The 14,385-nt window shown below is 43.9% G+C and overlaps 1 protein-coding gene across 3 annotated transcripts in view; it reads right to left on the bottom strand.

Annotated features, from left to right (window-relative positions):
- Window positions 1–14,385, bottom strand: part of AGGF1 (angiogenic factor with G-patch and FHA domains 1) — a 1,405,627-nt gene that overhangs the window by 251,138 nt on the left and 1,140,104 nt on the right. For all 3 annotated transcript variants that reach the window (XM_044058021.1, XM_044058022.1, XM_044058023.1), the window contains one exon: window positions 10,887–10,988. In XM_044058021.1, coding sequence (XP_043913956.1) covers window positions 10,887–10,988 — 102 coding nt within the window. The remainder of the gene's footprint in view (window positions 1–10,886; window positions 10,989–14,385) is intronic.

Here is a 14,385-nt window from a genome sequence, read left to right on the forward strand (position 1 = left end):
ATTGAAATTCTTGCAGATAATACAATAATCTTGCAAATGTGAGGGCATAAACAATATACATAAAGTATGGGCATCCAATGAGGGTGATTTATGCCCACACTTCTGACATTTTCTTTACGCTGCCTGGCACTTTGTCAGACATTATGATTTTAAAGAAAAAATAGAAAAGAGAAAGTTTATATATATATATATATATATATATATATATATATATGTATGTGGGTCCCCTTGAGTTGATCGACATGCCGAAACACTGACACTAAGAAGACCGACCCGAGAAGACAGACGAGATAGATGATCAACAAGGTGAAATCCCGACAGCCGAAACACTGACATGGGCAACGTGTGAGTGCGAGTCGGTAAGTGTGCGATAGTGAGGGATTTAGCGTTAGGGAGCGGACAGGTAAGTGTGAGATAGTGTGGGATGTAGGGTTAGGGTGCGGGAAAGGTGAGTGTGCGGTAGTGTCGGACTTAGGGTGCGGGTAAGGTAAGTGTGCGATAGTGACGGACTTTAGGTGTAGTGGCGGGTTAAGTGAGTTAGGGTGCGGGTAGGGTAAGTGTGCGATAGTGACGGAATGTAGGTTTAGTGGCGGGTTAAGTGAATTAGGGTTAGGGTGCGGGTAGGGTAAGTGTGCGGTAGTGTCGGACCTTAGGGTTAGGGTTTGGGTTACGGTTAGTGCATGTATAGTTGTGTGTAATGTGTAGTTTACGTTTTGGGTGTCGGTGTTATGGTGTTCGGTTTTGTGCGTTTTCGGTGTGTTGGTGTCGGTGTTTTGAGTGTCGGGTTTGTGGCATGTCGGTGTTGTGATAGGGATCCATATATATATATATATATATATATATATATATATATATATATATATATCCACATGTAACTATGAAAGAAGAGTAAAAATGGGAGAAAAATGCCAGCTATGGTAAGAGAATTACTCAGATGTGTACACTACAAGGAAAGATAATATAAAAAGTAGTGGAAGAAAATTACCAACAATGAAGTTACACTAACTGTAAAAGGAGAAAAATATATCTATATCTAACTACAGTGGATATAAAAAGTGTACATACCCCTGTTAAAATGCCAGGTTTTTGTGATATAAAAAAATGAGACCACAATAAATTATTTCAAAATTTTTCCCACTTTTAATGTGACCTATAAAGTACAGTTGTGTATACTTACCATAAATGTAGATGTCCAAGGTTATTCACTGTTGCAGTCATTACACTTGGGTTATCCTGCTGGCAGGCTACCCTCAGTCGGCCTGAATTCCAAAGTCTAGGTCCGGTGTCGGTTGCTGTCGCCTCTTCCCTGACGTCAGCACGCCAGGGGTATAAAAGATGCAGCCGACGACATTTTCTTCAGTTTTTCTTGCCCCAGATGTCAGGTGCCCCCATAAGGGTAGGCTAAAACAAATATGCCAACAAAACATGCATGCACCAAAAAATATTATATCTTCAGCTACAAGAAAATACACCACATAGGTTGTATAGATTAGAGAAGTGCAGATAACTTCCAGCAAAGAAATGGGGGATGGTGGGTGGGTAACCTGGACTGCAACAGTGAATACACTCGAACATCTACATTTATGGTAAGTGTACACAACTGTACTATGTTCTTCGTGTTTCACTGTTGCAGTCATTACACTTGGGTTGAATCCCAAAGCTATGGTTGGGAGGCTGGAGCTAATATAGCATTAGGAGCGGCTATGAGGCCCTGCAGAACTGCAGTGGCAAAGCCTGCCCTGGATTTAGAGTACAGTGGTAAATGACAGTGCTTTGTAAAGGTGTGCACTGAACTCCAGGTAGCAGCCTCTAAAATGTCTTTAGTTGGTACTCCCCTGAGTAAGGCTGCAGAAGTGGCTGCTGCTCTGGTTGAATGTGGCCTAATGCCCTTAGGCACTGGCTTGCCAAGCTGTGAATAGCAGAAATGAATGCGGTGGCCAATCCATTTAGAAATAGTCTGCTTTGAGATAGCCTTTCCTTGTGACGCTGCAGCATATGTCACTAGTAGTTGCTCTGTCTTTCTGAAAGCTTTGGTTCTGTTCATGTAGAAGTGTAGTTGTCTGTGTATGTCCAAAGAATGCAGAATTCTCTCCCCTTTATTCTGTGGGTTTGGATAGAAAGTAGGCAGATGAATAGCTTGGTTAAGGGCCACACTGGACACTACCTTAGGCATGAATGTCGAGTTTGTCCTCAGAGAAACCCTGTCTGGATAAAAAATGATAAAGGGTTCCACAGCCATGAGTGCCTGTAGCTCTGAGACTCATCTTGCAGAAGTTATTGCTAGGAGCAGAGCTGTTTTCCAAGATTAAAAATTTATATCAGCTGTAGCGGCTGGCTCAAAAGGAGGCAGGGTGAGTTTTTCCAAGACATAATTGAAGTCCCATGCAGGTATTGGTGATCTCCTTGGAGGCCTTAAGTTTTTGGCTCCTCTGAGGTACTGCCTTAACAAAGGCTGAGAAAAGATTGGTGGCTCTGTATTGTAATGAGCCGAAATGGCAGAGGCGTGAATTTTAATTGATGAAAAGGATAGGCCTTTGTCCAGCATCTCAGTTAAGTACTGCAAAATCTGAGGAATATTTGGTACAGCTGTGTCAACGCCTTGTGCCTGGTTCCAAGCACAGAAGGTCTTCCATTTTCCAGCGTAAGATTTTCTGGTACTAGGCCTTCTGGCCTCCAAAATAACATCCATCACAGCTTTAGTGAGGGGCGCATTTTGTATGACTACATTATCCGCCATGCTGCCAGATTTAAGGTCTTTAGCTGGCTGTGCAGGATCTGATTGTCTTGTTGGGATAGTAGATGAGGTATTTGAGGCAAGGTCCAAGCCGGGCATTGAGACAAGTTCCTTAGAATTGGATACCAGTACTGGCGGGGCCAGTCTGGGGAAATCAGTATCATTTTTGGCTTCTCTTGTCTGACCTTTAGGAGTACCTTGGGGAGGAGAGGCAGTGGAGGAAAGGCATGCTTGTCTGTGATAAGTCCTTGTGCAGAATCTTTTTAGTTGGTAGTTGTGAGGAGAGGCAAATGGATCTATCTCTGGGCATCCCCATTTCCTTGTTATCATGCTGAAGATTTGTGGATCCAATTTCCACTAGTGGGGATCCATGAGGTTTCTGCTTAGTTCGTCTGCCAGAGTATTTATCTTTCCTGGCAGGAATTGTGCCTGCAGATGTACTTAGTAAGTCAATGCTGTGTCTCACAAAGTCATGCCTAGTCTGCAAAGGGGGTAGGAATGAGTGCCTCCCTGCTTTTTATATACCACATGACTGTGGTGTTGTCTGTCTTTATCAGTAGTTCTCCAGGATGAAGTAGGTCCTTGAAGGCTGTCAAGGCATTCTGAACAGCTAGCATCTCTTTTTGATTGATATGTAGATGCATTTGGTTTGCGGACCATGTGCCTTGAATACACCTTCCTGCCATGTGGGCCCCCCAGGCATAATCTGATGCATCCGTTGTTAATGTCTGCCTGGCTCGGGGTAAAGAGAATGGCTGCCCCTTGTTCTGGTGACAAGCCTTTGCCCACCATCGAAACTCCTGTTGCATGCAGTGAATGAGGGCAATTATTGTTTCCAGACTGTGGCAATGTTGAGTCCAAACACCTTTTATGTACCATTGAAGTTTTCTCATATGCAGTCTCGCATATGGAATTAGTAGAATGCAGGATGCCATGAAACCCAAAGCCTGCAGAATTTTTCTTGCAGATAACTGGGCCTTTGTTGCCAACAGGTTGAAATAGGTAGTCAGCTGTCTTTGTTTGTCTGGCGTGAGATAAGCCATCTGGGCAGTTGTATTTAAGCTTGCACCCAGGAATATTATCTCTTGAGAGGGTACTAGTTTTGATTTCTTTTCACTGACTGTGTACCCTAGGCCTGTTAGAAATCTCTTTACAAACGCCAGATGCTGTAGTAGAATGTCCTTGTTCTCTGCTTGAATGAGGCAGTCGTCCAAGTAAGGATATATTTGTATTCCTCTGTCTGCAGAATGCAATTACTGATGACAGGCACTTTGTGAAGACCCTGGGCGCATTAGATAAGCCAAAGGACAGTGCTGAGAATTGGTAGTGCATTGAGCCAGCTTTGAATCTGAGGTATCTTCTGCATGTTGGTCTGATTGGGACATACAGGTATGCCTCTTTTAGGTCTAAAGTCACAAGCCAAGCCTTCTTGCCCAGCATGGGCAGAAGTTGCTGTAGAGTCAACATTTTGAATTTTGGTATATCCAGAAATGTGTTTAGAATAGATAGGTCCAGTATTGGTCTCCAGGTCTTCTCCTTTCTTGGGACCAAGAAAAGTCTTGAATAAAATCCTTGTCCCTGCTCTTGCTCTGTCCATGAGGGATGAGATTTGCTTTTGTGCCTCTGCCCATTGATGTTTTGGCAGGTCTGGCCAACCATTTGTCATTGGCAGGGTATGGAAGTGAAACTTGTAGCCTTGTGACACTATGTCTAGGACCCACTTGTCCTGGGTTATTATGTGCCAATTTTGAGAAAAAAAGTGCTAGTTTTCCCCCTACAGGTGCTGCCAGAAGATAAGTGCTTGGTGCAGGCAGGGGGAAGTCATTGGGGCTGTTTCCTGTATGGCTGTGATTTGTCTTCTCCATTTTTGGAGGTAGAAGCACCCCATTGTTTAGACCTGTACGAACCTTAGGGCCGGGATCTGCCTCTTGGGCGTCTGTATCTGCCCCTTTGTGGTCTGTCTGACACTGGAAAGGACCAATTCTTTGTAGGCCGGTGTCTGCTAAATCTAGGTGGCTGTACCTGTAAGAAATCCTTAACCGTTTGCATAGATTTAGCTTTGTCCTCCATTTTCTTTAACACCTCTTCTGCTTTAACACCAAACAAGGTATCATATGCTGTAATGGAGCATCTAATAATTTTGCTTTGACATGATCAGGCAGATTTTGTTCCTTTAACCAAGCATGCCTCCTGATGACAGAACCCGTAACAGCGGCCCTGCAGGAGGCCTCCAAAGAATCAAAACCACATTGCAAAGTATGTTTTCCAACTTGTTCAGCTGCATGCAATAAATCCTGCATTTCTTTTTTTTTTTTGCACATTCAGAATTTATCAACATTTTCTGTTTAAGCAGTGACATAATATACTGCTGATATTTGAGCATATGAAACTGACAATTTAAAGCTCTTATAGCCAAGGTAGCAGAAGTGTAAATCTTTTTTCCCCATCTGTCCAGTGCCCTAGAATCCCTGTATGAGGGGGTAGGGGTTTTGCAGCGGAAGCCTTGACCCCTTTGGGACCCTGAGAGATCGTTTCTGGGTCAGCAGCAGGGTTTTTGAAAAGGAATTTATGAGAGTCAGGAACCCTGTAGTACCTGTCCGGCTTAACAGGAGCTGGAGATAAGGAGTCAGGGGTCAGACTGGACTCTGAAAATACATCATCCACAATGTCTGACACAGGTGGAATAGCTAGGGGCCTATATTGTGGTAGTAAAAGGAAGTTTCTGAGCCTTTTCTTAGATTCTGAAAAATCTTGGCTCTCCCAGTGAAAATGCTCCCTCATGGTATGCAATGTTTCCCCAAAAGAGTAATCCTCTGGAGGAGAGGCTGAAGGGATAGATTCTTCAGCACCAGAATCCTCATAGGGAGGAAGAGAGTATTCCTGATCAGAAGAGGAATCTGATGAAATGGAAACCTGATTTGAAGATTCATATTCTGTCTTTTGTCTAGGCCTTTTATCAGGTGGGGGATGGGAACCCCTGATCAAAGTAATTAAGTCTTCGGCCATTTTGAGCATCTGTTTTTTGGGCATGATGGCCTGTTCATGAGGCTGTTGTACTTGTTTCTTTGTCTTTAAAGGTGCTTTAGTCTTTGCCTTTGAAGCTGAGGTCGTTTTAATGTATAATTGAGTAGGTCTGAAAACACCCTCAGAAGTCGATGCCTGCTCAGCGGCTCCGGACCCATCTGAGGGAATAGTCTCCGAAGGTCCAATACCTTTAGCTTCCAGCAGCCTAGTCGACTCCACGTGGGAGTCGGTAGCGGCCTGCGGGTCTAAAGTAGTGGGCGTCAGGGGCTGCGAAGGTGCCTCACTGAGAACCGGCAAACCGGCGACTGGCTTAGAAGAAGCCTTGTTGTCTGTTTTGGACCTCGGATGCTTGTCCTTTTCTTTTTCTTTGCGTTTCTTGTGAATTCCGGTAGTCGGATGGCTATCCGACGACATCATAAAATTAAATCTTCTGCCAAAATAGTGTAATGTAAAATCGTACCGACACTTAATAGTGCGTTGGTTAAATCTAGCACAAAACCGACAACTAGCAACGTCGTGGTCAGGGCCTAGGCAAGGAATACAGTAAGAATGAAAGTCCTTATGAGGTATTTGCTTCCCACAAGAAATACAATTATTAAACTTTTTCTGACATTGGTCTGGAGCAAGAAAAAAGTTTCCCCAACGGGGTACTTAGCTTTTGATGAAGACTTCGGATCTTAAATTCGAACACGAAAATCTCAGGAGTCGGCCTACCGGCACTTGCGAACTGCTTATGCTTCGGGCAGCGCGCAGCAAGAAAGACTGAAGAAAATGGTGTCGGCTGCATCTTTTATACCCCTGGCGCTCTGACGTCAGGGAAGAGGTGACAGCAACCAACGCCGGACCTAGACTTTGGAATTCAGGCCGACTGAGGGTAGCCTGCCAGCAGGATAACCCAAGTGTAATGACTGCAACAGTGAAACACGAAGAACATCCAGTACAATTCAATTGAAAAAAAACCTCAAATCTGTTAGGGGAAAAATATAAAAAATAAAAAACGTACAATAAGCTGATTACATAAGTGTGCACACCCTTAAACTAATACTTAGTTGAAGCACCTTTTACCCAGTTAACAAATTTAAAATAATAAATAAATAAATCTCCTGACAACACGAAGCGCCACTGTTGATCTTACAACAGTTGTTGGAAGCCAGAGCATGCAAAGAAGTCCTGGACTCAACCAATGCACTAGTCCTTCAGCTTGTAAGGAAGTAGAGAGACCCGGGTCCCGGAGGCATATCAGACTCTAAATGGGTCTCTGTACAGACCTGTGCCATCACCTCATTCGTTTAAGGGGGCTGCAAAGGTACCTCACCCTCTTCGACAACCACAAGTCTAGGATGACTGGCCAACAGCGAAAGAGTGTCATCTGAGGTCCTAAATCTGAAGCACTTTTCCTTTTTCTACCTAGGGAGATCTACTTCAGCTCGACTGTCAGACAGTATCTGTCTAACAACCTATAATATGGTATGCGAATGCCCTGATGACTCACTAGAATCTCAGCCCCACACTTGATAGTTCTGTTATTAAAGTGAGCACAAAACTGACAGTTAAGAACATCATGTTCAGGCCCCCAAACAAGTCAAACAAAAGGAAGGAATGTCCCAGTGTGGTACCTGTTTGCCATAGTGGAGACAGTTGTTAACTTTTTCTGACATTAGTCAAATACCACATGAAAAGCTCCCCAATGGGTACTTAATTTTAGATGTCTTTCTTTCTCTGGTGCAGACCGACTGATACACAGACTAGCACTCTGCTTCAGGCTCTGACAGCAAGAAAGAACAGAGGTCATAGCACTGGCAAACTTCCTTTATACCCTAACGTAGTGATGTTGGATAAGGTGTCTGCCAGCTGCTGGAGAAGGGGAAAATATTCTCTGGTAGTTGGGCTGCCAAGGACTTCCACGGCTGGAATTCTCATAAGTCAGGACTGCAAAACTGAATCACAATCATCATTCATAAGGTTTTCTTTAGGTATGTCTGAACCTGAAAGGCAGTACATAACACTGTGCGCCAAACTGTTGGTAAATGGATCCATTCTCACAGTACCATGAGATACAGCAAATCCTCTGACAAATTCTGCTCCAACTTTACTCCCTATTCCACCCACAACCACCCCTCCAGGAAATACCACCTAACATAACCCATCCAGCTATCAGTAGTAAACAGGTCTTAGATGCGCACTCTAAGGTCAAGAATACAGCTTCAATAGGCCATGAAAATATCCCAGGATGCCTTCTAAATAGCCTGCAATATGACATATCAGGGCAAATGGAGTCACTATTCAACCCTAGCCTCCTGCAGAGGCTTTGTGCCATGCAAATGGAGGACTGCAACTGTCACAGCTCTGCACAAGGCTGGACCATCAATGGATCTCGGGAACTACAGACTCATTAGTCTGACTAGTCTCACATGCAAAGCCATGGAAAGAATTTTCATAAAAAAATGATTAACAATGACACTGGGTAACTTCAGACATTGGACCGACCCAGTTTGGTTTTGCCAAACGGCAAGTCAAGCCTACTGAACTTGGTAGACTTCTTTGAGAAGGTAACCAAGGCAATGGATGAGGGCAAAATGGTGCATACTGCCTTGGCCTAGCTAAGGCATTTGATACAATACCTCATCCAGGTAATGTAAACAAGCTCACAGAATTAGGCATAAACCCCATGTTACTTGCTGGACAGCCAGCTGGCCTACAGACAGGACCCAGGAAGTTAGGATTGGAGGGACCACCTCCACAAAGAGGCTGGTCACCACTGGAGTCCTCCAGGGCTCTGGGCTAGGTCTGCTCCTCTTTGCTATCTATTTTTCAGAAATCAAGGTTAATGTCAAGGGCTTGTGGCTTACCAGTTTTACAGATGACTGCAAGCTAGGAGGAATCACAGAAACCACTCTAAGACACTAACATCTTACAAGAAGGTCTAACACAGACAAATGATTGGTGCCCAAAGCCACAGCTTAAAACTAAATGCCAAGAAATGTATAACAGTCTCGTCTGGGAAGATGGCCACCCAGGGAAACTACCCCATTGATAAAACACCCCTAAAAGGAGACAAAGTAGTCAGGGATTTGGGGACTTGTGTATGTCACTCAACTTATAAGTAAGGTCATAGCATCTACGCGCAGGGAAGTCATCGTACTACTGCATTCAGCCCTCATCAGATCCATCATTGCATACCAGGTCCCTTTGGTATGTACCTGGCTAGACACAACAACTGGAACGCCCACAAAGGTTCCTCACAAAAAGACTACAGGGTGTAGATACAATGTCCTATGCAAATCGCCTCAAAACCCTGTCTCTATACTTTCTTTTCCTAAACACTGGGAGAAGGAGCAGCGGCTTGATGTGCAGTCTTAACGGACACACTTAACTCCTGACTCATAGCAGTTTCCTCTGAAGCAACACCACAGGGGTCAGGAAGATCGGACTACTGGTCTAAGGGCCCCATGAAGGCCTACACTGTACTCATCGGTCCCAGAATGGAAAACAGAGGTGGAAGGTTAGGTTTCTTCTGAATCCTCTTTAGTGGTTCTCTTCTTTTTCTTTACCTGAAGGAGGCATCTAGTGAAGAAGAGTTAGCAGCCTTGAAGGAACGACCATAGTCCTTAAATAGCTGATTCTCTAAAGAGAGATTAAGGCTATTAAGCTGACTGAATAGTCTTAGGGGGTAAAATAAAGGCAAATATTGCAAGCCCGGATGTTGTGAGACTCCAAACAAAACAGCAGCCTGTGTCGGAATCCCTATATGGGCTGTGTCTACCACAGATATATCTTCCTCTTCTGCTAGACAGAAACCCAAAATGTTTTCTATAACGTTTAGTCAAAAATATAAAGCAACATCCTCATAGGAGTACCTATCTGCCCAAAAAGCTGAAGCATGAGTAGACTGCGACTGAAAAGAAGTAGTGTAGATAACAAGTTCCAAACTTTACACCTGTATGTCCCCTTGTATACCAGTGCTCTCATGCTCCAAAAGGCATACAGCGCATGAGGAAGGTGTCCAAAAGTTTTTGCATTCTGCTTGAGAAACGGATGACAAAAAAGTCAAGTGGAAGCAGCCTTTGTGAGAGCCGATAACTAATGGGTTACGATTGGGGAAATCCAATCACAGTTCATTGAAGTACATGAAGCTTTAACTGCTCCAATGTACTAAGTTAGAAAAAGAAGTGTATGAGTGTGAAGGCCCTATCCCTGTATTCCGTCTCCTACAGGATTTTGAGGGGAGATCTATGGCTGGCATACAAGGCATTCTCAGACGCCACTCTGATGAACCTCCTGCATATCCACAAAACAAACAGCACCAGAATTACCCATTCTAAAGACTTAAACCTTGCCTGTGATATAAATAGGACCTGCTGGAGAGATGTATCCCAGAGATGACCCCGTCTCAGGAACAGGCTCCCCATCCATGTGAAGCCGAGTTCCTCCATAACCCAATTCAACTGCAACTTGGACAACTGGATGGGAAGCTGGAAATTCATCCCTGGTTTGGCACCTATGTATCTAACAGACACAGGTAACCTGTAAATGGTTAATCTCCCACGCCCATGCTTACACCTATCAAGGGTAGCAATCTTGTCAGAGATTTGGGATGCATGGCTAGGCTTAAACAGGTTATTGTGTCCGTTAGCCTAGTAAATAACTATGAACCTATGACTTATGACACTGTGATGTCACACAAACACTGGCCACAAGAGTAGTAGTGTAGTTCTGACCAACTAACAGATTTAAAAACTGTTATACATTTTGCTCTGCCATACTTCAGTTTTTGGGTGGCAGTGTGAAGTGTACTACATCTCTCAAAGCTGTTAATCTTTTGCATTGCTGTCCTGTTGTACCTGGCATATGATTTCTAGTGCAAGAGAGGAGCATAATAACTTCAAAATCATAAGTGTCTAACAAGCTTAGCTTTTTGCAGATTTCGCAGCATTATGTGTACTACATATTTAATAATATTCATTCAAATTTGAGGAATACTGCCCTTACCCCAAAAAAGATAGAGTTCCAGGTTAGAAGCAATGATAACATTCAAAACATCATTCACAACAACAGAACAGAACTAAAACAATACAATACAAAATAGACACGAAATAAAACTGGAACCCATATGCAAACTACTTTTTACCTGTAAAATCAGCTTTCCATTAATGGTTGTCCCATTTTGGCTTCCTTGATCCACCAGCACATAATGCTGTAATTCATTGTCAAAAAATATTTCTGCATGGAACTGAAGCAAAAACAGAAATATAAGAAAAATCAAATAATCACACTAATTCTGATTTAGAAATAATTTATCCTGAAATCAAAACAATGGAATATATATTATTCTCACAATTTTTTTTTAATTATAAGGAATATAGTGAAATAATATTCATTATAGGAGCTGTATGATTAAGGAAACAAAATCCTCCCTTGACAAATTTTCAATAGTCAATACTTGGCTTTAAAGAGGTAACTTCTAGGCATATAAGGCGGTCTGCATAGGAGGTAAGATTTCACCCCCCCCCCCCCGGTTGTTGACATACCACATAACAGTGGTGTTTGTCTGTGAACCACCTCAGCACCCCTGGAATAAGCTTTGGTTTGAAGATTTTCAAGGCAAAAAATCAGGGCTCTCACTTCCTTTACATTGATATGTTCCTTTGTCTGTGTAGGAGACCACACATCCCTGACCTTCCAGGATTGCAGAGTTGCGCTGCAGCCTGTGTCTGAAGCGTCCATGTATAAATCTAGGGAAGGAAGGGGGGCTGTAAGGGGAGACCAGGGTATTTGGTTACCTGAAGTTTCAACAAATCCAACTCCATTTTTATGCATAACAGTGTGGAATCATGAAATCCAGGGGGTGGGAGTGTTGCATCCAAAGAGTCTTTAGAAACCAATGAATTTTTCTCATGTGCAATTTGGCCCAGGGAAGCATGAAGATAGTAAATGCCATGAACCCCAGGAGGCGTAGAAGTCCCTAGCAGTCATAGAGGGGAGGGTTAAAATGCTCTGGATGTAAGATGCGAAGAACAGCACCTTTTCCATGGATAGGGAAGCTAGCATCTTGTTTGTTTGGATCCTGCAACCCAGACAAAAAATGCGGTCTTGCGAAGGGGTCAGAGAAGACTTCCGATATTTTTATAGTGAAGCCTAAACTCTCTAGAAGGGAAAAGGTGAAGGAAAGAAATTCCTGAAGAAGGCCTTGTGATTGGGCTTGGATAAGGAGATCACGTAAATAAGGGAAAATATGAATTTCCTGCAGCCTGCAAAATGCTACGACAGGAGCCAGGCATTTTGTGAAGACCTTTGTTGCCGTATAGAGACCAAAGGACAGAACTGAAAATAAGAAGAAGCAACAGAAAAAAGTAGAAACTTCCTAAACTGAGGATGAATGCGGATGTGAAGATAAGCATCTTTGATGTCCAATAACATCATGAAAGCTTGGGAAAGAATTAGAGAAAGAAGAGAAGGCAAAGTCAGCATCCAAAAGAATGGGACTTTCAGAAAGGTGTTTAGGTGGGAAAGGTCCAGAATGGTTCTCCAGGGGCCATCCTTCTTTGGAACCGAAAACATCCTGGAGTTGAAACTTTTCTTTGTTCAGAAGAAGGGAGCTCTTAAATAGTTCCCTGAGAAAGAAGATCTTAAATTACCTGAGGGAAGAGGGACATTTAGTCCTTTGGTGGCTGTAGGCTGCCTCTGAAGGAGGGATAAGTTTCCCAAAACATGAACTATCCACTCTGGATGATGGAGAGGACTCAAGAGTCTTCAGTGCTCTGATTCCAAGTCGCAAGAGAGAGAAAGACAAAGGGACATGGGAATGGATGGCCCTGAAGACAGGTAGTCACAAGCTACCAGGTTTAGACTGGGACTGAAAGGGCTGTTTCTGAACAGGAGTGGATGAGGTAGACTTGGAAGAAGCTTGTTTCCTACGTCGTCTTTTGGTTTTTGAAGAATAGGGCATGACAGGTTTCCTAATAAAGGCCATCTTTGTAGGATAGTTCCTTTGGAACCTGGGAACAGGAGAAACCAAGATATGCTCCAGATCCTGCAGGTTCTTACCTTTTTCCTGTAAGGATTTGAAGCGTTCTGCAGCCAAGCTACCAAACAAAATTTTAGTATCCAGAGGGACATCCATGAGTTTGGCCCTAAAGTCATCAGGCAAGGGTTGTAACCTGAGCCAAGAATATCTCCTTAAAACTGACCCAGGGGCCGCTGCTCTAGCAGAGGCATCTGCAGCATCATAACTGCACTTGATGGAATGCCTTGTAACCTGTGCAGAGGAGTTAAGAATGACAGCCAGTTTTGCCTTGGTAGGGGAATCTGGAAGCTCAGAAAAGAGTTTCCCTGCATCAGCAAGGAGACATAGACAGTATATGGCCATGTGAGTCTTGTAATTAATTGCCCTGAAGGCCATGGTAACAGGTGTAAACCTTCTTCCCCTGTCTCTCCATAACCTTGCTCTCTTAATCAGAGGGCAATAACTTGAAGGCCTTGTCAGATGAGATGGAAATGGTAGCTGGGTCTGCAGATGGAGCTTTAAACAGGAACTTAGCATCCTCAGGTACCTTATATCACTTGCCTGGGTGCCTGGGAACAGGGGTTTGCAAATCTGGACACTTGGAAGCAGCAGTAAATACATCCAGGAATGCAGGCAGGACTAGGGGAATAGCAGATGGTGATGGACAATCCATATGCAAGAGGTCATAATACCACTTTTGAATATCTGAGACTTGGCAGCACTCCCATTTGAAGAATTCTTTCAATTTTTGGATAGTTTTTCCAAAGGAAATATCCTCCCCAGGGGAATCTGCACTACTGGATTCCTCTTCTGGGGAGGCATACCCTAGGGGTGAAGCTATGTGGATGGAATAAGCCAATGAGTTATCTTCAGAGGATTCCTCCTTATCAGAGGAGGAATCTGCAGCTGTCCTTTCGAATGCAGTGGAGGGAGAAAGGGACAGAGGAAGGTAAGGACTGGAGCAGGACCATAAAGGCATTGAAAAGGCTTTGGGAAAAAGTCTGCCGGTCAGGGGGGTGTTCAGGCGGAGCAAGAGCCACATGTTTAGTGTTCACTTTTTTCTTTCTGGGAGTATCCATGTGATGGGACGTGAAGGACCCAATGTCAGCCTACATTCGACTATGTCAGTAAGCACATCCTCATGCACAGTGATTTGAGTGATGCCTCGAGGACCCTCGGAAATAATGAGCCACAGTTCTCCCTTTTCACCCAAATCAGATGCCTGCACTTCCCTCTTGGACGTGTTGGTAGACTCCTTTGGGGCTTCCCCTGTGGTACCCACCAAAGGGACATCCACTGACATTGAATGACCTCTGGGCCTACATCGGCCTTGGGAGGGATGCCAGAGAGAGATGGTGCAGCTGGTAGATCAGGCCGAGACTTCTTGGCCTTTTTAGTTTGTGGCTTGTCCAAAGAACGCAACGTCACCTCCATCTCCCGTGCTATGTGCTTAAAATGCTGGTTCTCTAAGCACAACTTAAGTGAAGCTAGACGTCTCCTTAGAGTTTTGGGAATGAACAGTTTACAAATATCACAGGCTGTATGGTCGTGGTCTGGGCCTAGACACAACAAAGGTTGTGGGCATCCTTATGTGCAATCTGCCTTCCACACTGACACTTACCCT

The sequence above is a fragment of the Protopterus annectens genome, chromosome 16.part0 (genome assembly GCF_019279795.1).
Source record: "Protopterus annectens isolate FY-2018-M chromosome 16.part0, PAN1.0, whole genome shotgun sequence".
Taxonomy (NCBI): Eukaryota; Metazoa; Chordata; order Ceratodontiformes; family Protopteridae; genus Protopterus; species Protopterus annectens.